General features: G+C 37.0%; 1 protein-coding gene across 1 annotated transcript in view; it reads left to right on the forward strand.

Moving 5' to 3' along the window:
- Positions 1 to 26,954, forward strand: part of KCND2 (potassium voltage-gated channel subfamily D member 2) — a 456,154-nt gene extending 429,200 nt beyond the window's left edge. Inside the window, exons 2-6 of the mRNA XM_001501999.5 lie at positions 7,399 to 7,561; positions 17,120 to 17,215; positions 18,911 to 19,003; positions 22,392 to 22,639; positions 24,320 to 26,954. Of these exons, the coding sequence (XP_001502049.2) occupies positions 7,399 to 7,561; positions 17,120 to 17,215; positions 18,911 to 19,003; positions 22,392 to 22,639; positions 24,320 to 24,497 (778 nt within the window). The 3' untranslated portion in view covers positions 24,498 to 26,954. The remainder of the gene's footprint in view (positions 1 to 7,398; positions 7,562 to 17,119; positions 17,216 to 18,910; positions 19,004 to 22,391; positions 22,640 to 24,319) is intronic.
- The last annotated feature ends 400 nt before the right edge of the window (positions 26,955 to 27,354 follow it).

A 27,354-nucleotide genomic window follows, 5' to 3' on the forward strand; every position in this document is an offset into this window, starting at 1 on the left:
ATTTAATAAAATCTCTGAAAACTCTCAGGAAAATTCCGATGAAGACATACACTGTCATGGAGCTTCTGCCCCATCTGAATTTTATACATGAATTCCTTCCGCGTCCGTGGATTTCCTGCTGAGAACCTCTGATTAAAGTGGGGGATGCTCTAGCTGCCTCTCTCATTTATCAGATGCTAAGATTATTAATGTTTTGAACAGTGGAAAAAGTAAAAAAGAAAAATACACTTTTAAAAGAATAGTAGCTCAAAATTTGGCGTAGATTTGAGAACACAGAATACTTTAAATAACTATATATGTGAGGTAATCCAAAAGAATTCATGAGCTTCCAACCCGGCTAAGAACTGAATGATTCTACAGGCAAGAGAAGTGGAGACAAAATTAAGGCAGCTTTTTAGGCAAACATTGATGTTAAGATGTCAAAGAGAGAGGGCTGGCCCGGAGACTGAGTGTGCTCCGCTTCATTGGCCCAGGGTTCCCTGGATTGGATACTAGGCGTGGACCTATGCGCCATTCATCAAGCCGTGTTGTGACGGCATCCTGCACAGAGGAACCAGAATGACTTACAACTAGGATGCACAACTATGTACTGGGGCTTCAGGGAGAAAAAAAACGTGTCAAAGAAAAATCTGTCTGTTGTCTGTTGTTGAAGTAATACCAGGCCCCTCTGGCAAACGAGTTCTGCACCACAAGCAGGTGTTATATAGCAACACTTAAAAAAGAAAAAAGTCGTTTGCTATTTACAAACATTGCAGCTACTATAAAAATTATCTGTCAAACTCTGATCCTTCTAGAATACCTAGCTGATGGCAGAAAATCCATGAATAAACACAGATACTGAGACCCTGAGGGATAGACTTATTAGCTGGGAAGTGATCCAGCTTCCAGGTCAGAAGAAATTATTTCTTGGACTTCTCTGATTAGCAGTCAGCTCTAGGAAAAAAATTCAAACACAAAAATCAGCGATTAAAATGCATGCACACAGACAATTAGCCAATAACTTTCACCAGAGTTTTATTATACATGTCACTTACTTTCATCTAATTTTTTAAAGAATACTATCTTAGTCCATTTGGGCTACTATAGCAAATTACTACAGACTTGGTAGTTTATAAACAGAAATTTCACCAGAGTTTTATTATACATGTCACTTACTTTCATCTAATTTTTTAAAGAATACTATCTTAGTCCATTGGGGCTACTATAGCAAATTACTACAGACTTGGTAGTTTATAAACAGAAATTTATTTCTCACACTTCCGGAGACTGAGAAGTCCAAGATGGCACCAGCGGATTCTGTGTGGTGGCTGGTGAGGACCCACTTCCTGGTTTGTAGCCTGCCCTTCCTGCCGTGTCCTTACATGATGGAAGGGGCTAGGGAGATCAGAGGGATATCTTTTATAGGAGCACTAATCCCATTCATGTGAGTTTTACCCTCCTGACCTAATCACCCCTCAAAGGCACTAGCTCCAAATACCATCACATTGGGCATTAGGATTTCAACATATGAATTTGAGGGTGACGCATTGAGACATATCACAGCAGATACCTATTTTTCAAATACTTACACCCCAAAATGCTGATTTCTGTCCCATATGAAGTGGTTGTTTTTTTTTTAACTAATGTAACAATATTTATTGAACTAGCACCTGCCCTATACAACATACAGGATGCTCCTGGTCTTCTGTGCAGCTGTGCAGCATCTATTCACTCTATTCCTTATTTCTAGCAATTTAAGATTTTTTTCATTGTAAAAAGAGAAAGGGAGAGCAAGAGATTGAGTTGCAGTAAAATCAAGGTTTGTTTTCAAATCATCATTTCCTTCTTGTTGTATGAAGATCTTTTCTACCTTCATGTTTGTTTATAAAATACATGGTTTTTGTTTTCTCTCTTAGTAGCCAAGGGAAATAGTTTCACAGATGGAAAGTCATGCCTTAGCTGGTGAGGTTTGCCCTATGTAACATTTCTCCTTTATCAAATGAGCCTACATTTATCCTCTTCAAATAAAAAGAGAAGAAAAAATAGAAACTATATGAATTGGACTAGGAAGCTAACAGTATTGCGCTCAAACACTCTGTGAGAAAATTCAAGGAAATATTTCTCCAGTTGAGATCTAAAGAAACCACACTCTAACTATATGATTTCTGGAGAAATGCCAAAAAGGGAAAGCTTGAGTAGATATTAATAAGATTTGGTTTACAATGTATTGTGTTTAAGATTTTTGCACACTTTCAAACCTATTTCGATATTACTTGATAAATTGGCAAGATGGGTGGATGGATGGATAGATGATAGATAGACAGACAGACAGATAGATAGAAGATATATTCATTCTACTTGTTTGTCTGAATTAACCATGTTTTGCCACATTTTTGATATTGAATGCATGCCAGAATTTAAGTACTTTGCATGAAACTTTTGGATGATATTTGAGATTAAAATCTTTAAGAACAAACAGTTGAGTCACTTCTAAGGAATTGGCCCTCCACTCAATATTACCTTTAACATATGGCAAGAGATGTAATTTTAACCAGGTATTTTGGGGCAGTGTGTGTAACTTTAGAATTAATATTCTTATGTGAATGACACCTCCATATTGCACCTTTTTAACTCACGTGAAGAGGAGAGGGAGGAGTGAACATAAGGTTTGGCAGATGTCCAGGGTAAAAAAGAAGCAGAAAGAAACTGGAGTGGTTCTACATGGTGGATGTAGGAGGAAGAAGGGAACGTTAGAAGAAGCAGAAGAAAGGAGAAGGAAAAGTATGGGAAAAACTCCCTTTCAATTAGCGAAGTTCAAGTCTGCTCATTTTTATTATGTAAAACTTCTTGGTAGTTATTCTTTTATATTATGCAATTCTCTCTCCTGTTCTATTCTGTCTTTTAAGAATTCAATATTTATCTTATTTGACCTTAGAAACCCCTTATAGTCTTTTAACCAATTTTATTTAAATATGGGAAAAAATGTGACTATGAAAACAAAACCGCATCTATGTAATGTTGTAGTGTAGCTCTTTTTGGGAAATGGATTTTTGAAGACTAGGACAGAATATTAAATTCTGAAGAAAGATAGAAAGAACAGAATATATAATACTGCTGGGCTTCGCATAAATTTAAGAACAAGGAGTCAAGAAAAATAAGGTACTTTTTATATGGACTATAAAGAATGAAACACCAACTGGTAAACAAGTTATCTGGAATAGAAATAGTCATTAAAAGTTGGAAGTACTGTAGGCAATGCTTAAACTTTAAATGATCATTTAGCCACAATGTGTCGCTTCTCATGATAAAGCTTTCTGTTCTAAGCCTTTCTTCCACTGAGTTTCAGAGAGATCTGATTCCTGAGGATACAATGCTGTTTTGCTTGTTACTAAGAGTTTGAATACTAGTTAAAAGATCCTTTGTTAAACGAAGGAAAGCAGCAGAGTTATCTCCCATCCCATGCAGATTCTGTGCCCAATTACAAGTTTGCAGCTAAAAATTACCCATTTCAATTCTCAAGGTCATTGCTAAGTGAGAAAAAAGACAAAATGGCCAATGTAAGAACAGATGCAAATCACGCTGTGTATCTTTTTTAGGATGCTCCAACATATTCAAACTAGTGAAATATGCTTAAAGTATTACAAATATCAACAGCAGGCCAATCTTAAAAAGGAGAGGGGAACAGAGAGAAGAGCAGAAGGGATGATGGATACAAAACCAAGGGGTGTGTGGAAAGAGACAGCAGGTGCTCCTTGGGAATCAGCCAAGGGCTCAGGCTGTCCTTACATGAATAACTACAGGGCAGTCTGACCAGACTTAGCATCCTGCCCATTCTGCTCCCTTGTGCTCTCACCACCTCCCTCTGCCTTAGCTTCACAACGGCAGAGGCTTGGGGACCATCCTAATTTTCTCTAATGTGGGAAAGCCCTGTCTTTTTACCCAAGAGTAAAAAGATGAGAGATGGTGTCCCTGCCCATGAGTGCTTCATTCTCTTTCTCTTCCTACCATAATCTTTGCAGTCCTGTCCAGTCATCTCAAGCGTTCATCCATGCTTTGTTGATTGTGAAGGGAATTTGGATTACAAAATAAGTATGATGGAGGTAAATAATAAACATAATTACATTTGATGCAGATTAGCCTAGCCTTATGATATTAAACCACTTCAATGTATCTGTGAATTTGCTGTCGTTCAGCAGGCTGCTTTATATCCTTACTTTCTACTCTTTTGTCACAAAATGAACAACATATTTCACTTTACCCGTTTTTTCTCTCTGAGTAACAAGTTCACTTTCTGCTTTACTGATTTGTATTATAATCTCTGTTTACATTCAGAAAGAATTTGCAAGGATACTTTCCCTGATTGATACTTTCTCAAATATTGCTTTCCCAGGGAAACGTGCTTTTCATTTGGCCCAGAATCCCTTTAACTGAGTCCCTCAGAATCCATTTTCTCCTTTCTTCTTTTCAGCATCGCCCTTCTGAGTGTACGACTACCCCTCCATCCCTACCACCACCACCACCTGCTACCTGGATTTACCAGTCTTTATCTTGTTAAAGTCTTGCTAAGCTTTGGGTCATACCACACAGTTTAGCCCTTTATTTTCTCTAATAGTTACAAATATGCTATCCTTGTCTGCTCTAAGACATAGTGAGCCTAGAATACAAAAAGTAGTTAATAAATGCTAATTAAAAATATCTTAGAGGCAGGATAAACTATATGATGAATTCATTTAGCTATTTTATTTTGTTTTGCGTATTTCTGTTTTAAAAGGTTTATCTTAATTGCATGGACTCCATTTGTGTCTTCTCTGGCCTTGACAAATAGCTGAGTTTTATTTACTTTCCCTTTTGAGAAACACTTTCTGGATCCTAACTGGTAGACATTAAAATCAAATCCCTTTTTTGAAAAGCTGCCTGTATGCGTGCATGTACGGGGGGTTATGTATGGTTTAGACTTCTCCAGGGCCTCCTGCATAATCAGTGCAAAAGCAGAGGAGATGTGCATACAATATGGCCAGGCACTCAATGTGAACTGTGGCAAACAGAGAAATTAGCTCATGTGCACACAGCATTGTATAAAATGTTGATCTTTGAATTCCACTGATGTATCCCTGTGATAGGAAAATCCTAAAGCCTTTTTTGCTCACCTGATAAATTCGTTTAGTTTTGACTATTTCCTCACTACCATAATCTTCAGAATATGATTTAGCTTCCCCACTGGGCCACAGAAAGAGGCCTTGTTTCCTTGTTTCATATGCACCAAGCATTCCAATTCTTGGGTTTTTGTGTTTTTGTTTTGTTTTTTTGTTGTTGTTTTTACTATAAATTAGTACTGTCATTCTGATACCAAATCCTTGTGGGAATTTTAGGTATGGTGAATTCACTCAACTCTGATCATCCACAAACACTGACAAGAGTGAGTAACTAGGCCTTCAGAACAGAGGACCAGAGCCTGGAATGGAGTCTCCAAATACAGGGCTAGTCAGTGTAGCCTGTTGTCACACTCACCAGCCTTTCCTGGGCCAATTCCTCAGCAACTTCTATCCCCATATTGACATATATGCACTAATATAGTCAAAAGACCTCCTTCTTGTCCCCCTCCCCAGGAGAGAACTCTTGGAAGAATTCTCTATCAGTAAGATAGAGAAAATGTATTCATTCAACTAATATTTGTTAAGAGCCTGTTTTGTGCTAGTGAGACATGAAATAGAGCAGCCCCTGCTTTATCGAGGTTCTGTCCTAATGTCTGCAGGGCAGGTGGGGAGTCACAAAATTAATGCGTTAATCAATTAGAAAATATCACGTGTTAGTAAGTACTGTGAGGATAATAAAATGGGAAAACGTTACAAAGAATGACTGGAGGAGAGGATAAGACCACTATGGATAAGGTGGCCAGAAAATGACGTCTAGAATGAAGACGTTTAAGTCTCAGCCTGAATGTTGATGATCTGAGGGCTGCCTGTATGACAGAAAGCCAGATGGCCAGTGTGGCTGGAGGACAGTGAGCTTGGTGGAAGGTGGTGCATAATGTAGGCAGGAACTAAATGAAATAGGCCTTTGGAGACAAAAGGAGGAGTTTGGATTTATTTTAGTTTCAAGTCTATTAGAAGGTTTAAGCAAAATAGCAACAGTCCAATCTCCATTATTAAAACTATAATTTTGGCTGCTAGGTTGGCATGAAATGTAAAGTGGAAAATGTGGGGAAGAGTTCAGGTAAGAAGCTGTATCCTTGGCTCCGGCAAGAGATGATGATAGCTTGCAATACTGCGGCAAAATGGGGGCTGAGGGAGGAGATCCAAATGGGCTATGATTTGGTTTGATCAGGGACAGCAAGCCCAGCTGAGAAATGAGACGCAGGGACTGTGGATTCAGGTGGCTCTTTCAATTTTGATATGAGCAACTGGGCGGTTTGTGGTTCCATTTAATTAAAGGTGATAGACTGTGGGAGGAACAGATTTGAGGGGTGCAGAGGAAGCTAGCAAAATAAGAGTTCTTTTTTGGCTAAGTCTTAAATGGCTCTTAAACATCCAGGGGTAGGAATAATCAAACCAGACCACTGAAGATGTGAGTCTGACTTTCAAGATAGACATCAGGACTGTCGATGTCAATTAGGGTATCAGCAGCATGTAGATGGTTTGAAGCTATGGGATTGGATGAAATCACATAGGAAGAGGGTTTATATGGAGAAAATAAGAGGACTCGAACTTGAGACCTAGATTACACCAAGATTTAAAAATCAGGAGAAAATAACCCAGAAAAGATGATAGAAAAGTAGCAGCCAATGAGGTAGGAGGACCACTAAGGAAATTTTCTAGTACTGAAGCCAACAGAAAGTGTTTCAAGGAGAAAGAAGTCAACTAATCAAAAAAAGAGAGAGAGAGATTGACTAAGATTATCACGGAGAAATGGTCATTGGATTTCATAAGTGAAGTTAATGGGACCTTGGAAAGTCTATTTTTTAAGTGATTATATCTGATGAAAGGAATATGATATACTGCTTTTGCTACTTCAATTTCATAACCAATCCAATGTTGAAAAAAAACTAAGTGGAAAAATGTGTTATCTAGACTATAAAATTCAGCATGGAAATATTGATGATTAAATAAATGTAAAGAACTATGCCACATTGTATAAAGGACAAATTGAAGAGCTATCATTACATCATCTGGCTTAAAATACTTTCCAATCAAAGAGATTTCTAAACGTTACAATCAATTTCTGCAAGGTTGAAAGGTAATTTTTTTATATTTAGATATTCATAATTTGTGGTTTACTGAAATCTTAAGCCATGTATATTGTAGTCATGAAGTACAGATAGATTCGTCCAAAAAATCATTTGACTTAAAGCAAAAAAGCTATTTGTAGCAAGTGGAAATGACTTTCTGTGACTTAAACAATATATTTTTTTCTCTAACCCAGGTATGGTGACATGGTACCAAAAACAATAGCAGGGAAGATTTTTGGTTCCATCTGTTCGCTGAGTGGTGTCTTGGTCATTGCTCTACCTGTCCCAGTGATTGTGTCCAACTTCAGTCGGATCTACCACCAAAATCAACGAGCAGACAAACGGAGAGCACAGAAGGTGTGTATTCAGCATTGTGCAACCATGATCTAGCATCTCCCACTTTTTATAGTGAGCTTTAAAATCCCTTACCGGCTATTCAGTGTTCCAGATTTGGTCGATAGTTGCATCCATCAGCACAAGCTAGGTTCTATTACAGCAAAAAAGAACCTTAATTTCTCAGTGGCTTAAAACAGCAAGGAATATGTCTCAATCATGCTGCAGGTCCCTTACTGGTCCAGTGATGGAAACTGCATCTTGACAATGTACTTCTGTCATCGTTCAAGCAGGGGTAAAATACATGATGAATCACACAGTGACTCTAAAACCTCCTCCTGGATGTGGGCCAAGCCCCTTCCATGTCTATTGCATTAGCCTAAGCAAGTCACATAGCCATGTGTAACTCAAAGCGCGTGGGGAAATATAATCCTAATATGCAACCAGAGGCAGAAAGAAAGAAACATCTGGTGAACAGCACTAATCACAGTAGTAAAATGAAAGATAGGTCCTTGGCAAATTTTATTAGAATGAGATTTCTAGATCTGATTCAATTAGTCTCTGTCCACCAAGATCCAAGCTGGTTCCAGTAGACCAAGCCTATTAAAGATCAACAAAATGTGTCGCACATATTTTCCATAGCTGACCCAGAAAGTAACAGAAATATGCCCATTTGTAGCTGAGTTTTGTTCCTGGCCCAGCAGTTTACTGTTTCTCTGAACTTCATGCCAGTTAATTAATCTCTCAGAGTAAGTAATGTGCATATTCATCTGTAAAATGGGGAAAACAATACCTACCTCACAATAAGATTAAGATTATATGCAAATGGAGGCCAGCCCTGTGGCATAGTGGTTAAGTCCGGCGCGTTCTGCTTAAGCGGCCTGGGTTCACGGGTTCGGATTCTGGTCCCAGACTTACGCCCACTCATCAAGCCACACTGTGGCAGCGCTCCACATGCAAAATAGAGGAAGATTGGCACTGATTTTAGCTCAGGGCTAATCTTCTTCAACAACAACAACAAAAGATTATATGCAAACATATATAAATCTATGTAAGTATTTCATGATATTCACAATATTTAACATTTACTGATGGCTTATGGTATGCCAGGTATTGGTTTAACGTTTTTCAAAAAATAATTCATATAATCTTTACAAGTCTAGGAGTTAGTTACCATTATTATACCTATTTTGTACATGAGAATGCTAAGATACCCAGAAATTGGGAAAGTCTAAGGTCATATACCTAATAAATTGGAGAACATTCAATCAGCCAATCTGGTTCCCAGGTTCATATACTTCAATATTATGATAGGCTGCCTCTCAGAAAAACTAACTAAATGTTAGCACACTTCCCTTCCTCATTCTTTATCAAAATAGTCACCTTGAGAGTCTGGGCCTTTATTGATTAGAAATAATTTTGGCAATCTCTTTTGTAGTTTTCTCAAGACCGTGGTGCGGGATTTTCAGTATTCTTCACGGACACTATATCATTGTCCTTCAAAGAAAGATTCATTTTTTTAATATCCAAAAACCACTTATAATCATGACTAAAGTGGATGCACAATCAAGGTAATGTGGTATAACTACAAAATACCATGAGAGATTTGGGCAGTCCATAACTGTCTTTGTAAGTAATTCCAGAACAGGATTTTAAATATGCTTTTGAACAATGTCAGTCTCATTATTAAAGTATAAAATCTCGTAAAATAACTCTTTGGAAAGTTCAGGTTAATCAGTATGGTCACACAGCATATTGTCCAGAGAACTTGTTCATGTTCGTCATCAGAGGTCTTCCCTTAGCAAAGAATCACTCTTTCAGCCTTGGAGTTTCTTGCTTGATGGAATCCCTCATTTTTGGATAAGTACCTAGCCTTTAACTAATTATGGTAGAGAATGATAACAAGTAGTCCCGTTATCATGAATAGATAGAACTGATAATCCAATAAACAGGGAGGGTTAGAAAAAGGCACCCCCTGGCAGTTGTAGAATCACGCAGGGCACACCTTTGGCAAGCAGAGATGGAGGAATTTCAGCCACAACTGATCCATCCAGCAGGGACTTTCACGTACCACAACTGTGGCTCTGCCCACACGCTACCATCCCTCTACTGGGCACACAGGTACATCATTTAAAATAATAGAAATTCTACAAAAAGCGTAGCTCCTAAGCACTCATCCATCTCCATCCTAGAAATTCCTTCTTTAATGGAAGGGCTACCTATAATTCGTCTTTTCAGCAACAACAACAAAACAAAACCCAAAAACAAAAAATTGCCTTTATGAGAACTGTAGGAAGTAGAAATCTCATTTTTAAAAAAACAGTCTCCAGGGGCTGGCCCAGTGGTGTAGCCTTTAAGTTCACACACTCCACTTTGGCAGCCTGGGGCTCACCAGTTCAGATCCCAGGCTTGGATCTACGCACGGTTTATCAAGCCATGCTGTGGTGTGAGTCCCACATATAAAATAGAGGAAGATGGGCATAGACATTAGCTCAAGCCCAATCTTCCTCAGCAAAAAGAGAGGACTGGCAGTGGATGTTAGCTCAAGGCTAATCTTCCTCCAAAAAAAAGCCAGTCTCCAGAATATCTGTATTTTTGGGGCTGGCCCAGTGGCATAGTGGTTAAGTTTGTACACTCCACTGCCACGGCCTGGAGTTTGCAGGTTCAGATCCTGGCCATGGACCTGGCACCACTCCTTGAGCCATGCTGTGGCAGCATCCCACATAAAATAGAGGAAGGTTGGCAACAGATGTTAGCTCACAACCAATCTTCCTCACACACACACACACAATAGTCAAAATATCCATTTTTTAGAAAAAAATCTTGTCATCTGTAACAGGCAAATCAATAAAGAAAATCTAAGAATGTTCTAGAAGCCTTTTTGCCTAAATAAATTTAGAATGCAAAAATAAATGTGATTTTTAAAAGTACATTAAATTGAAAAGCATGCTTTATGAATGCTGTATGTCATCTTTAAAATATTCCTCTAAGTTTCTGCCATAATGCCATGAGTTTTGTACATCATGACTACTAGAAATATTGGCTTAAATGAAGTTGAATATTATCACCTACTGTGATATGTCCAGGTTCTAGTCTGTGAACAGTGGATATGGAACCAAAAAAGTTATCAAAGGATATTTCCTATTTTCCTTCCAGGGAGATTTAAAAAAAAAAAACAGATAAACATTTATGAGGTTAACGTAGTTCACATTAATCTAGAACTGGGCAATTTGACAAATATCAAAGTTATGCAAAAATAACCAGCTAATTAAGTCAAGCAAGCAATCCATTCAGTAAAAACATCAGTCAAGCTGAGTAATATTTTAAAATGTTTTTTAAACCAGAGTTTTTGGTGTTTAGTCCCATTTGCCAAGTCGAAGCTCAAGCGAAAGCACGAAATAAACACAATATGCATTTGAGAACATCCCCATTATCACTCTCTGGGGTACTTTCCTTCTTCTAGGCTCTTCTTCCTAGTAAGCACTCTTCCTGCTTTCACTACCTGCCCCACCCTTTAAAGGGAATGCAAAAACTGCCCCGTTTCTATAAATCCATGATAAATTCTTAACTAAACACTGACATGTGGGTGAATGTAGACTTAAACTGTGACATCTCTCCCCGACCCCTCGTTGGTAATTTACTTTAATAGATTTATTTATTCACTCAGTAATCCGATAAGTATTTATTGATCAGAATGCATTTGCCAAAATAAAGCTAAATTGGTACAAAGACAGGTAGTAGGGTAGATACTTTGAAGCAGGGAGCCTACTTTGTTTTAAAATACAAATCACACCACTTAGTCATCTGTATACTTAGAAGGCTAAACTGTAATTATCATGTATAACAGTAATAGTGATTATAATTATAGTTTAATAATGTTAATAGCAACAACAACCCTCTCTAGAGTTTCTAGTATGTCCCAAGTGCTTTATACCTATTATTCATATTTTCACAATCAACTTGCAAATAAGTATTATTATTTCCATTTTACAGATGACTTGCTCATGCTCATACACCTGTTAAGTCTAAAACAGGAAAATTCTGGCATTATTAGAATTATGAATCTTTAGGGATTTTTCGTTAGATGATTCTAAATACAGTGAGAAGTTTAGAATCAATGAACCAACATATAGCCAATATACAATGTAAATAAATTTTTTACTTTTCACTTGATGTTGATGTCGACATAGGAAGATGTTACCAATATTGTCTGCCATTTATCACACTGCTATGGTAGTTCTCAAACTTTAGATTTATTGGAATCATCTGAAGAGCTTGTTAAAATACAGATTTCTGGATTTCATCCCCAAAGCATTGATTCAGTAGTTTTGGGTTGGAGCCTGAAAATTTGCATTTCTAAGGAGTTTGAGGGGGTGTGATACTGCTGCTGGTTTGGGGACCATATTTTGAGAACCATGTCCTAACACATTCAGCAATGTCCAAATCAAAGAATTTCTTGCAGAGTTCTAGAGTAATTAAATGCAAGAAATAACTCCTTGCTAGAGCCTGAGAATGATCTCTTAGATTATCCACTATTAAAAAATATTACCCACTATTAAAAAATATTATCCACTGTTAAAAAAAATCCACAGATCTCTGTGGATAACCTAGTTTTCAATTTGTCTGTGGTTTAATAACCCCCTACTATTAACGCATAGGAATCTTCACGTTTCGTACTTCTCCATAAGCACTCTGTGTTTCAGTCTTATTGAATTACTTACCTCTGCTCTCAAGTCTCCATTCCATCCCCTCACTACTGAATGAAGCCAACTGGCAATCTCCAACTGAGGGATCAAGACTTAAATATCACCCATTCTGTGAATATTTTTCTGAATGGTATGAACACCATCAGTTGCTCATTCTTCTCTTTGCCCATAATAATGTGCATACTCTATTATCGTGTGTTACACTGTCTTGTCTCTCTCCTCCATCGTACTGAGGACAGTGCCCAGCATGAAATAGGCAGTTAATATTTGTGTAATGAGTGAAAGAATGAATGCATGAACAATGAGATCTTGTTCGCCTTCACAGTGGCTTCCATCCTTGAGTAGGGTGGACATTCCTAGGACCAGTTGAAAACAATATGGGGAAGGATGATTTTGTCTCTGGCACCCTCCTACATCCTCTTTTAGTTTTCACCTTTTCCCACTTAGAGTCCTCTGGTTGCTTTCTCATTCCACTGACCCTTCCAGAGTCCCTTCCACTGACCAAATCCCAGCACTGTTTCCACCCAGCACTGCCACGTCCAGGAGTAACCAAGCTATAGAGCTGCAAGTCTTGCACTATCGCCCACTGCCTTCCTTCATCTCTCTTTTTATTTTTATTGGGCATGAACTTGTCTCATTTCTAGGGAAACTATTTTCCTTTGCAAATGGAAAGATTCCAATAAGTTCCTTAAATTTTTAAAAGCTTAATATGCTACCTCCACATAAGGCATTTTACTAAACCTTAAATGAAAGAAACAAGTGTAAGTAAAATTTCCAGAATAGGTGGAACAGGGGGTATGTGGGCTGATATTTGAGGAGTAAGGAATTGCCTCATATTACAAAGGAGAAAGGTCTTCTCTACCTCACTTTTAAGTGTGCCTATCATACCTTCATTTTTCAAAAGTATTGCAAATATTTTGTGATTTGGTAGCTAGATGGTCCAATAATTGCTCTCAATCTACCTCATACCTCATTTAGAGATGGATCTCACTTAAGAAAATCATTATCTCAATGGTTTGGGGCTTATACATCTTTCTTTGATTGGCTCCTCAGCCTCTGTTGCAGAGAATACATTGTAAAGTTTATATAATGTCATTTGTTGCAATTAAAAAACAATCTACTTGCTAAAAAGCACTGTATACTAGTCTCTGAATGTTCCACAATAAAAGGGTTCCATGTCAAATTACTTTGAGAAAAATTGCATACTATATTCCTCTTTCATCTTCACAACGAACATCTACACTATAATGTGTTGTAAGGAATCCAACGCCAAAGAAACTTGTTTAACCACTCACCATTTCCCAAACTTTTCTTGACCACAGAACCAGTTGTTTGTTTCATTTGATTGCCTTGGATTTTACTCCTAACACTTATTAGTTCCTTGGAACCAACTTTGAGAAACCCTGCTAAGTTTAGAGAGTTAAGGAAAAAAATGAATTTATGGAGAATTGGGATGCACAGGAAAAATGGCTTATGAGACAAACAATTTTTCCCCAACACCATCAGCATTTCTCAAGGCAGATGAAGAATTTGAAAATAACTGCAAAGCTATTTTGTACACTGGCAATATTTTTTAATTAAAATTTTAGAAACCTCCCATTTTCTATATGACTAAGATAAAGTATTTACTGAGACCTTACTCTAATTTCCATAATATTTACTAGTATTTGGCCATGCCAAGAAGTTGTATTTCCTACAGGGCTGTGGGTGGGGGGCTAGAAGGAATACGTTTTCTTAATAGTGGATAGTTTTCTTTTAACCTCCCAGTTACACAGCCAGAGTTGCTAAGATTGTTGTTCTGAGTGGGTCAGAAGTAAACTGATTTTCTAAAATATCTTTGTAAAAGAATTTCCCTCAGTTATCTACTGGAACCAAAGATGTAATCACAGGTCATAAAGGCTAGCATTAAACAGACATTTGGTGCGGTGTTCCACAAGACCAATTAAACCAATTAACTTGTATTGTATTGGAATAAAATGAAAGAAAAGTGGAGATTGAAATTGAGATGGGAGGTTCTTTTTCTAACACAGTACATGACTCAGCAAAATGGCTATTCTGTCTTTAAAACAACTGCTTTTTCTCTAAGCTTAGAACTACTTCTATGGTGGTGGCTGCCACCATATGTAGGCTTTCCATTATGGGAAGTACATAGATGTCATTTTCCTTTGCTGGACAGTATTTTGGGTTAATATAAATGTCTCATTTATGAAAGAAAGTAATGTTTCCTGATATTGCTGTTAAATGCTTGGAGAATGACATAGGTGAAACAAGTAACTATGATATAGGCAATATAATTACATGCAGGAGTTGCAAAGAAAGAAAGAAAAAGAGAGAGAGGGAGAGAGGGAAAAGGTAGAGGAGACTGGAGGGGAAAGTTGGGAGAGGAAGGGAACCAAAAAAGGCATTGAATGTTCCAGGAGACCAATGAGACTTTAGGACTGAACTTTCACAGTAACCTCTTTCTGGAAACCAACTGTATATTTAAATTACTTATTTCTGGATTATTACGTCAATTCTAAGTCATTTCCAAATGTGCTTGTCACTTGCCATTGTTTTATTGAGTCTGGCCTGAAATCTTGGCTGTACAGAGAGCTTTTGAAGTTGAAAATTTTCTACCTTCCAACTTCACTCTCTTGTATCATCTCAGTATTTTGAGTGATCTACACATTATCCTGCCAACAAAGAGTGAAATTTGTCTATTTTTCCCATCACTTATAAATATGATCTCTGTACAAAGTATTATTTTAACCTGGAATCAGCACACAGGAAGAGGAAATTCTCGGAGGAAGAGAGGAGGGGTGGAGTTGAAACCAGATGATATCTGAATGCTATTTTGAGAGCTTCCGATGTCTCTGTGCTCCTCTCAAATGCTGTGGGTGAAAGGGCATCTTGGCACAACTACTTTGGAAGGAAGTTTGGTGAAACCTGTCCCGCAAAGCACACACATACACATACACACACACACCCCCTTTGATCCAGGAATAATTCTGCTGCTAGAAATTTATCTTGAAGATAAGCTCATTGTGATGTTGATGCAATACCAAAAGCAGGCAGCTTTGTATGTAGTAGCAAAAGATGCTTTAAAGAAATTAATTGTAGTTGCTTTAAAAAATTAATTGTTGGGGCTGGCCCAGTGGTGTAGTAGTTAAGTTTGCACAGTTTGCTTGTGCAGCATGAGGTTGGTGGGTTCGGATCCAAGGCACCAACTTACACCACTCATCAAGCCATTCAAAATAGAAGAAGGTTGGCACAGATGTTAGCTCCAGGCCAATTTTCCTCACCAAAATAATAGTAATGATAATAATAATAATAATAATAATTGTGCTCTGGCTAAATAAATAATGCTTCATTTATAGAGTGGTACATTATATACCCATAAACAAATGAGGTGGATCTAAATATGTAGATATGGAGGGAGTTCCAAACTGTATTAAATGAAAACAGCTGAGTGCAGAAGAGTGAGGGCTATTCTCCCAACTGAGTAAAAATATATGTGTATATATATATGAATATATATATATATATATATACTTGCTTTTATATGCCTCAAAAGTTTCTGGCAAGATTCTCTGGAAATATTAACAGTGGTTCCCAATGAAGCATAAGGGTAGGGCAGCTCCAGCGTCCAGAGAGACTTCCTTGTTTTTCACGTGCATTTGTAGTATTGAAATTTTGTCTGATATATATTCATTTTCCATTTTGAAAGTCAAGATAATTGAAAAATTTTTATTATGAAGAACATTCCAGGACTAGAGACTAAAGATAGTATTTATCTGGGTTGTTTAGAAAGGGAAAGGAGTCTTTGTAGGGTAATTTTACGAGCAAGTTCTTATCCAAGCCATCCCAGTTGCTTCCTTACATACGCTTGCTTAGATATGCATGGTACAAATAGAGTTGTCACCAAAATAGTGCTCTCCAGGAGGTGAAAACCAGACTCCCTTCATGACAATTTAGGGCAGAGAGACACCAGCACTTCTAAAGTAGAATGGAATATCAGAAATATGGCTGAACTGTCAGTTTACTCAGTAATAGCATTTGGGTGACCTCACTGTAACTGTGAACAATTTAAGTGACCACACTAAACCCTCTGAATTGAGGAACATTCTCTATACATAAATTCTTTAAAAATTAAAAATAACGTTACAAATATCTCTGAAGTGGCTCACTGTGTTCTTCATTTCAACAAATTCAAGAGCGAAATAGAAATCAGTTGAGCGTACTGTTGTGTGGACCTGTGCCAGTACAAAATGGATAAACTTAGGGATTTTTTAAGAGAGCCCATATTGTTCAGCCTGGGATCGACATTGGTCAATATAGCAAAGTAATTACAAAAATAAAATTTGATATGGGGGTGCAGATACAACTGAATACTATCTTTTTAAAAAAAGAAAGAAGGGAGGAAGAGAGGGAAGTGAAGGAAGGAAGGAAGGAGGGCAATTGGCTCCTGGAACTTAATTACTAATTTTATAAAGGACATTAGTTTAAACGAAAAGGAGTTGGTAACTGTTTGCTGGGTCTTCATTTTATTAAATTACTCAGATTGGGGTAAGTGAAAATGTAAGTAAAGTTATATCACTATTTTTCTCTTAACACAATTGATAGAAATGATAGTGAAATAACTTGATCTTACTGTAAAGACTTAATTACAGTTCTTAAATGCTTAATCCAGCTGCAAAGCAGTTAATCAACCTTACTGATAAATGGTAACTAAAAGCCCTCAAATGGTGAAAATTTAATTTTCAGTAGTTTCATGTGAAAAGCTGATGTACTTTAAAAAATATGTATGCTGATATTAGGATTATACAGGAGTGTGCTCACTCTTTTAAGAAAACAATTCATAAGTATTAACAGAACATTCGTTTTTCTTCTCCTGTAGAAAGCCAGACTTGCCAGGATCAGGGCAGCCAAAAGCGGAAGTGCAAATGCTTACATGCAGAGCAAACGGAACGGCTTACTCAGTAATCAGCTTCAGGTATGGTCGAGCACTTCGCTGTTTTTAATGTTTAATTTATTGGTGTAATATTGATTTAGTTCTATTTAACCATACAGTTTTATTGTGGGTAATTATGAAGATGGCTACTGAAACCACAAAAGTGTCATTTTTTTAATAACCTCACCCTAAACAGTCTTGTTGGCTATAGCAGTTTAGAAACTAAGCTGTGAAATATTGCCAGTGAATCATGACTGTCATTCATGATTGGCCACTATTTCTGCAGGGTCTCATGTAAACATGGTGTGATACTGTGATTTTTAATAAGAAATATATATTTAGTTCTCATTCCTGGAAGAGCTCCTAAACTCTTGGAATTTCCTAAGAGATGAGAGCTATAGAGGAGTCTTTTGTTATGTTAGTGAGGTGACTTTTGGGCCAACCCAAAGGATGGGAGCTGGTTGCTAGAAGAATCAACCATGTGATTAAGGGGTTGGAACTTTCAGTCCCACCTCCCAACCTCCTGGAAGGGGAAGGGGTCTGGAGATTGAGTTCTATCACCATTGGCCAATGATTTGATCAATCATGTCTACAAAATGAAGCCTCCATAAAAACCCAAAAAGGAAAGGGTGGTGGAGAGCCTTCAGGTTAGTGAATGGGTGGGGGTTTGGGGAGAGTGGTCCACTTGGAGAAGGTATGGAAGCTGCATGCACTTCCCCATACCTTGCCCCATGTATCTCTTCCATCAGGGTGTTCCTGAGTTATAGCCTGTCATAATAAACCAGTAATCTAGTAAGTAATATGTTTCTGAGTTCTGTGAGCTGCTCCAGCAAATCAGTCAAACTCAAGGAGAGGGTTGTGGGAACCTCTGATTTATACCCAATCTGTCAGAAGTACGGGTAACAACCTGGGCTTGTGACTGGTATCTGAAGCTGGTGGGTGGGAGGGACTCTCATAGGACTGAGCCCTTAACCTATGGAATATTATACTATCTCCAGGTAGATAGTGTCAGAATTGAGTTATATGATAAGACATCCAGCTGGTGTCCAGAGCATTTCTTGATGGCATGGGGGAAACCTCTCCCCACTTTGGAATTGGGTCCAGAACCCTTTTTACATGGGAAAGGTCAAAAATTCTCAGTAATTCAAATACCTAATTATTTTTTACTTCAAAATTACTTAAATCTTCCTTAAAGTTCATTTGGGTGCGGGTAGTGGGTTATATGATGTCTTGTTTTATTTCTTAATGGAGAAGAAACACCATTCAGTGTTATAAAGATCACATGGTATGAAATATAATTTGAGAAACTTTACTTTTATGTCAAAACTTTCCTTGAATATTTAGGATTCCAGTCATCTTTACGTACAAAATAGCTTTCATGTAGGTGAGCAGGATAGTGGTTTCAGGATTCTTTAAGTACTAGATTAAATTTTACTATCCAAAAGTAATGGCTTCCAGGCTTTCAAAGGTAGTTGATAGTTGAATGATTAAAAGAGATTTAAATTTTCAATTCAGGCAGGCAAGTCCAAAAGACCAGACCACCAATTTCACGAAAATGTGAATGCTAATTATCAAACTTAAAAGGAACTGCACGTTTGTCCCTGTTAAGTTAAAAAAATAAAATGCTGCCCTTTGATCTCAAGAAATAGGCCAGATCCCTCCGCGGAAATGTGTAGCCGAGGTTCTCATTGTTTGCAAATAAAATAGAAAGCCCTTCTGTCTTCTCTGTGCTAACAGTCCTCCGAGGATGAGCAGGCCTTTTTTAGCAAGTCGGGCTCCAGCTTTGAAACCCAGCACCACCACCTGCTTCACTGCCTGGAAAAAACCACGGTAAGGCAATGGCAGGACTGGCCGCCCCTGTACTCAGACCATAATGCCTTCTGCTTTTGTGAATACTTAATGCTTCCAAGCATGATTTCACTGTCTGTGTTACTGGAAAATATACTAAAAACAAAAACCCACAATATTTGAAATTACTTTGAAAAATTGTAGTGACATTTCAACTTGGAAAGTATTTTAGAGACTTACTTAAAATGTTTTTGTCTTTAGTGGTTATCCCATAACTCTAGTCTAAAAAATCTTTTTTTTATCATGGTTATAATAGCTTATAACATAGTGAGATTTCAGTTGTACATTATTATTTTTCATATACCGTATACATATGCCCCTTCACACCTTGTGCCCACCCTGCACCCTGCTTCCCCCAGTAACCACTAATTTGTTCTCTTTGTCAGTATCTTTGTTTATATTCCACATGAGTGAAATCATGTGGTGTTTGTCTGTCTCTGTCTGGCTTATTTCACTTAACGTGATGCCCTCAAGGTCCATCCATGTGGTTGCGAATGGGACAATTTCACCATTTTTTATGGCTGAGTAGTATTCCATTGTATATACATACCACATCTTCTTTATCCAATCATCAGTTGATGGGCACTTGGGTTGCTTCCACGTCTAGGCTAATGTGAATAACGCTGCAGTGAACATAGGGGTGCATACGTCTCTTTGAATTGTTGATTTCAAGTTCTTTGGGTAAATACCCAGTAGTGAGATAGCTGGGTCATATGGTATTTCTATTTTTAATTTTTTGAGAAATCTCCATACTGTTTTCCAGAGTGGCTGCACCAGTTTGCGTTCCCACCAGCAGTGGATGAGGGTTCCCTTTTCTCCACAACCTCTCCAACAGTTGTTGTTCTTTGTCTTGGTGATTACAGTCATTCTAAGGGGCATAAGGTGATATCTAAGTGTAGTTTTGATTTGCATTTCCCTGATTAGTGATGTTGAGCATCTTTTCATGTGTCCATTGGCCTTCTGTATATCTTCTTTGGAAAAATGCCTGTTCATATCTTCCGCCCACTTTTTGATTGGGTTGTTTGGTTTTTTGTAGTTCATTTGTGTGAATTCTTTATCTATTATGGAGATTAACCCCTTATCGGATATGATTTGCAAATATTTTCTCCCAGTTGATGGGTTGTTTTAAAAAATCATTTTAATGCAGATGGAAAGTTGTTTTGTTACAGCCGACTGCAAGTCCTATAAAATATCATTTTCCCCATGATTCTTAAAATGCTGATTAAACACAACATATTGCCCACTTATTTATTCATTTACCTGTATAGTCATTCAACAAATATGTACTGCTTGCCTACTATGTGCCAGACAGTGAGCCAAACCAAAGATACACCATGAAATCAGGTGTGGCCTCTACCCCAGTGGAGCCTCCATATATGGGACAAAACACACGGACGTTACTGGAGAAGGTTAATGGGCAGAGGAAGAAACAGTAATGGGGCCACAGTGGAGCAGGGCAAGGATGGTGGAGCCAGGAGGGTACAGGATCAGGCAAGGCTTCCTGGAGGAACTTGAACTGAGACCCACAGGATGACCAGGAGCTAGGTAGGCAAAGAAATGAAGGAACTAAAAGGTGATGTAAGCTCCTGAGGAAGCCTGGAAGTTGGCCTCAGAGGCAGTGAAAGAATTTGAGGGTGGTCAGAATGAGAGAGTGTAGCATAGCACACGAGGAGGCGGAGAGGAAAGCAGTGGCCAGATAATACGAGGTTTTGGAGACACGTCAAAAATTTTGATCTCTACCTTATAATAAATGGAAGATTATTTGGGGGATTTAAACATGGTAGTTATGTGATTATATTTGCATTTTTAAATAAAGATCTATAACATAAGATAAAGTCGTAACTTAGGATAACTCAGAAAGTTAAATGATAACATTAATATTCGAATTCATTTATCCTTGTCTTTCTCTTTCCTTTTCACCTTTTTACTGTTTCCCATTTAGGCCTTTTTTTAAATCAAAAATTATTTAACACCGATTAATATAGTTTAAATTGAGCTACCTACAAAAATATATGGTAACCAGCAACAGAACGACTTCTTCACTTCCAATCACTGATGAGATAAACTAGAATTTCATGCATTATAACTTGTATTATGTATGTGAAATGTGCATTATAAAAGAAGAAAACGGATTGTGAATCCTTTGTGAGCTATATTTTTTCTATAAAATTTAATATTTTACATGAAATTCTGTCTTATCTCATCATATTATTCTCTGGACTTTTAAACAGTGGAATGTTAAGTTTCATTTATTTCAAAATGCTTGTCTCAGCAAAGAAATGACAAAATGAATAGCTGAAACAATCTATTTCCTATTAACCAGTGAATTGCTTCAACTGTTTTACTAATATTTTAGGATGAGACATGGTTAAGTGGAGTTGGGCATGTGCAAAGCCTTCCATTATAAGACTATCGCCACCCCCACCCTGACACCCACACACAAATCGTAATTCAAGTCATTCTCTAATTGTTCAGATCAAAAATGTTTTCCCTTATGTTTCTGAGGTAAAAGTCTTGCATAGGCATTTTAGGAGGCAATTCTTTATTAACTATATTAAAAGCAAAATTTACATTCTGTTTCTCTAAGGTGTGGCATGTGAAATGATGTCCATCACTGTTTGCTTCTGGGCTAAAAGAACTCTGAATACAGCCTGGGATCATGAGTACAGTCCGTGATCTATCACAAAGATGAGGAAGGAAACCTCAGAAGTTCAGTGCTGATCCCTTCTGGGTCAAACATAAGGAGATACGTTTTGTAGACAAATGTATTTTACTTATTTAAAATACACCATATTTTTCTATCTCCTGGGAATTTTATAGGAGCACCTAAAGAAATGGGAAGTGTCTTAGATATCTCATTTTCTAATTAAAAAATGTTTTGAATCCCATGTGAAAATATTTGCTAATATATAACAGACAATCTAACTTAAGGCATTCTATTAAAATAGTCCCTTTTCTATAACTTAAATCTGTTTAAAAAAATAAAGTAAATGTGGATTTACACATTCCCTGTGGGTATTATCTATATTCATTTTTAAGGGGTTTTTTTTTCATTAGCATATAACTCCTAGATTTTATGTGTAAATTAATAAATGATATTTCAAGATAAAGTTAGTCTATAAATGGATGTTAAATCAGCCTGTGTACATCAGTGTAGAGATCTACCTAAACAGATTTTATTTTCACAGAGATGCCAACAAGAGGTGGCTTTGATATTCCAATCACTATGAAAATGGTAGTAGTTACCCATTAGATAGTCTAAATGTGTGTGGGCACATTTGAGTTCTAACAATAAAGCTTTTCATTTCCTTTTTAAAAGTTAATAAGTGTTTCTGTGCTTTCTTCACATTTTCTTACAACTGTGGAACAGAATCACGAGTTTGTGGATGAACAAGTCTTTGAAGAAAGCTGCATGGAAGTTGCAACTGTTAATCGTCCTGCAAGTCACAGCCCCTCTCTCTCTTCACAACAAGGAGTCACCAGCACTTGCTGTTCACGACGACACAAAAAAACCTTCCGCATCCCAAATGCCAATGTATCAGGAAGCCACCGAGGCAGTGTGCAAGAACTCAGTACAATTCAGATCAGATGTGTGGAGAGAACCCCACTATCTAACAGGTACCTGAGGTTAATCCGTGTGTGTGCACACGCCTCTGCTGGCTCCCAGAGCATACCTCCACCTGCACTCATGTCTCTACCTCTGTGGTGTGTAAATCCTAGCTCCTAGGGTTTAGAATGAGACAAAACTGATCTGTAGCAAGTAGGAAAATGGATCTACTGTCACATTCATTAATAGTCAAAAGCAGGAGTTGTATCAGTATTAAAAGAGTAGAAAGATGATAAGATGGTCAGGCACACACAAATAGATTTCTCTCTCTTCAACACCACAACTTTTTCTTATTTGAGCAGACACATCTCTACTCAAGTGCCCCTTATGTAAACGCAAGTAGCCTGAAATGATAGTCAACACTACTAAATGAGACAAATTAGATTGACATTGATATGATTGAACAGTACTCAACAGCACCTAAAAATATATCAACATATTCAGTGTAACAGTGAAAAATAAAACTATGCCTACTCAAATCTCTTGAAATAATGCACAGTTTTGATCATAAAGGTATTTTGGCCACAACAAACACAAAAATCAATCCAGTGCAAAAAAAATAAGTGAAATGCTAAAATCATCCACCTTTGCTTGGTTTATGGACAATTTCGGTGAAATTCTTCTGTTGATATTTTTCCTTTGCTTCCCTTTATTTGCTATTTGTTTTGACCACAAACACATATTTGTAAGAAAAAGTAGTACTTTAAACTATACAAGTCATTAAAAAGATTATTTCTGCCAAAATAATTTTGCTTTGTTCCTCAAATTAAATAGAAATATTTTTACATTAACAATCCATTAATTCAGAGCTGCTTCTTTGTTCACATTCATCAATCTTTGCGGAAAACCTGGATGCAATTCTGAATGCAGGCTATGTTGATTTACATAAATCGGATATCTCTGGGACCAGAATATTAAATTTTGGAGCAATGGAAGATTTCTGTCTCTAAGATATTGTACCTCTTTGTTGTTTTACATCCATTCCAAACCGAAGTAGAAAATGGAGAAGTATTTAGACAGAAAATCCTAGGACATAAACATTTTAATTACGATTTTCATGAAAATAAAGTTAGTTATTAGTTTTAAGCTCCTATTGATACCCTCGTTGACCTTTTCCCTTTTACCCCCTCCCTACAAAGAAAATAAAACTCGAGCAAGAAGACCACTTGGGAAAACCTTGAAGTATTAGTAAACGCTAACTTTTTTGGGTTCTTAGCATTTGGCCTTCACTAAGTTGAGAGCTTTAATTGCATTGTGTATCCCGGGGACAAGATGGTAAAATGATTCTGTGGTCAAAAGAACTGAGGTATATCTACACGGTCTATCCATTTTATAACAGTAACAAACCTCTCAGAGGTCCTGCCTTAAAGAAACCTATTTTACTTTATTCAACCCAGGTTTTCCAAAACTTGCCTGATCCCCTTCCTTGCATTTTTATAGAAAACACATTGAGAAAAACGATCGGACCAAATTAAACTGACTTTTAGACATTTATTTAATGTTAATGACCTGAATGGCATCTGCTTTAACATATATTAAGGTTTGGTGCTTCATTTTTTTTTTAAATCATGGTGATCATTCTTAGACATTTAAATTGTTACTTATAAACATGAAAACATATTCCTCAGTTGTAGGGAAAAAAATTTCTAAGTAAATAACTTAATTTCTTCAATCTATTTTTTCCTCATCAGCCGATCCAGTTTAAATGCCAAAATGGAAGAGTGTGTTAAACTAAACTGTGAACAACCTTATGTGACTACAGCAATAATAAGCATCCCAACACCACCAGTCACCACCCCCGAAGGAGACGACAGGCCAGAGTCCCCTGAGTACTCAGGAGGAAATATTGTCCGAGTGTCTGCTTTGTAAGACAATGGGAATCAGGTCTGAGAATTTGAGCCCTGGATGTGGAAAGAATCTCAATGTGGAAGAAGGAAGAAACAATAAACCTTTTGCAGATGAAAATGGCAAAGCAAGAAGGTTGGTAGTGACACAAAACAACGCTTCCAAACTTGAGGATGGAAATAAAACCACCAAATGGCATTTCTAGACAGAGTTTGACCTGTTATACAGAGGAATAGTCTGTGGCCCTTTGACTTTGTGAATGAGCACAATGAAATGCCTCCTATTGATGCTTCTTATGACCAGAACTCTTTTTTAATAAAATATATAAAATAAATCTTTGAACACAGTGTTCCAGTTGAATGCAAAACAAAAAAAAATATGGAAAACATTTTGATAAAAATTTTTCCTGTTAAAACCATGAACATTGGCTATGATGAAGATTATTACATATTGAAAAAAAACTCATACAACACATTTGTATTGACTGAAGGAAACCATCATAATGCATGCTAGAATTCTTTGGAGCAGTGATCTCAGTTTCCTTATGTTGTCTTCAGAATAGGCATGATAAACTGTAATTGTAGAAAGGGAGAATTTCTGTGCACTTACAACAAGCTGATTGTTCATGTTCCATGGTGGGCTGTGCAAATAAACTCCTTTTAGAACTGCAGTGTTTCTCATGGGGATGCTCATTAGTAAATCTAAAGTGTTCGGATAGTTCAGTATTAGTTGTCATTTTACCTTGCACCCAGATACTGTTACAACTGCAATAATTCATTGTATACCTGTTGTATCAGGGATCAGAATTTTTCGTTGTTGTACTTCCCAGATGTTCATAGATACAGTAAGAGCCACTCTGTAGAAAAACTTCTGCTGTGGCCAGGTTTTAGATAACTTTTTAATCCAAAACTCTTGTGCCATAAATGTTTTTCAGTAATATTCTTTGGTCCACTGTATTGCTGTGACACTGCATTCTTTGTTCCTGTATTTCTTCTATAGCACCTTTCTATTGGGTTTATCGTCATCAACTGGACTAACATTTTGTAGTTCAAATGACTTTCCTACTTTTGTATTCTCCAGCAAATTATCTTATAAACAGATTATCATCATCAATCCCCTTGTCAAAAGTTAGGAAAAAGGAGTTGACATCTATGAATTATCTCTAACCTGCTTGCTGTTATGGAAAAGCCCAGATGCTGGATATATCACTGTATGCATCATGAAAAGAGTTGGCTGGGACTAATATCACAGGATCAGTGATCCCAGAATCTCACTTGATGTATTATTTATTTTGCTTTAGATCTCAAATACATTTTGAGAATAACTAATGTGAATTGAAATGCAGAGATAAACTGGAGTGCTTTATGTAGCAATATTTGATGAAAGCACGCTTTCTACGCCATCAAGGAAGGCAGCACAAATTTATCTCAGAGAGCAAGGAGCAATTTTCTCCACTATATCAGGAGGACAGGAGTTTGATGATGCAAAATTGATCTCTATGTACATTTAAGTGAAAAGTCTTGATACCTTTTCACCATTAAAATATATCAGCAGACGTGTCTGCACGTGACAGTGTAAAAAAGTTTTATGTCAAATGAAAAGTTTTGTTCATTCCAAACCACCACTGTAAGGAATAAAGTTTAGCTTCCATACATGGAAAGAGTTAATAATTATCCCTCTACTATAGAGATTTTAAAATACTTATCATAATTTATCATAAAAAAATTAATCCAACCATTTTCAAATAAAGCCGGAAATTCTTGCTTCCCATTTCTAGAATAGCTTCTGGAACAATGCTGTGCACACAGTATAGATCTTAATAAACATTTGCTGAGTGAAAGTAAGATAAACTACTATCTCTTGGGAAGAACTGGCTTTATTCCTAGTATATCTTTTAACAAACTACTAATCTTCCTGGATCGTGAATGTTAATTATATTAACACCTGCCTCATGTCACTTTACGCTTCTAGAGCAAATATATAGTGAAACTTCTTTGATGGCATTTGTTGAAAAACTTTTTATAAAGTAGACTAAGGAAACCACAATCAGGAATACTTAGGTCTTTTGATTCCCAACAAGAAGTTCTATTTTCATGTTCTTAATATTACATTTTAAAAAACGCAGTTAGATTATTTCGGTTGACAATTCCACATCCTTTTCAACTTATCATTTATCCAAAACTCTTAATTTCTTTAGACTTTTGGAAAAGAAAAAAAAAACTTTTTGGTGTTTTAGGTGATTTAAAAATATACTGTGTTGGTGGTGAATGACTATTGATGACTGTGTTAAGTGCATCCGTATCGTAAGTGAAATGTAATTATTTCTGTGTACCATATGGAGTAACCAAGGTCATTGTTTTTGACAATTTTGTTTGAAATTCATATATCTTATTTCAAAGGATAGCATAATATCTGCATTATGCTGGAAAAAATAGACCTTTGGAGAATACTTAAATAAAACACATGCATGCTTGAACAGGACGACATGGCTGACTGTTGCCCTTTTTTCTTAGGCTTCCTTCCATTCCAAAATCTGGGATGTGCCACGTTCATAATACACATTTGGGAGAATCCTGTAACATGCACAAACTCAAAGAACCCATTGATTGTGAGTCACCTTTAAATCTAGTCTAACTCAGTGAAGGCAGCAGCTTTCTGCCAGCAGTGGCAATTTAGGCAGAGACTTCAATAGAAAAGTTCATATCATTTAAAGATAAAAGTGCCACTGCTTTAAATGGTCATTTTTGGAAATATCTTGGCAACTGCAACTCCACAGCTACTAACTATCATAATTTAAGTATATTACCAGGTTTTGCTTGTCATTAGAAAAAAAGGTAGTAGAGTTAAAATCAGTTGTTTTTATATGTGATTCTTTCAAATA

This window comes from Equus caballus, chromosome 4, assembly GCF_041296265.1.
Source record: "Equus caballus isolate H_3958 breed thoroughbred chromosome 4, TB-T2T, whole genome shotgun sequence".
Taxonomy (NCBI): Eukaryota; Metazoa; Chordata; class Mammalia; order Perissodactyla; family Equidae; genus Equus; species Equus caballus.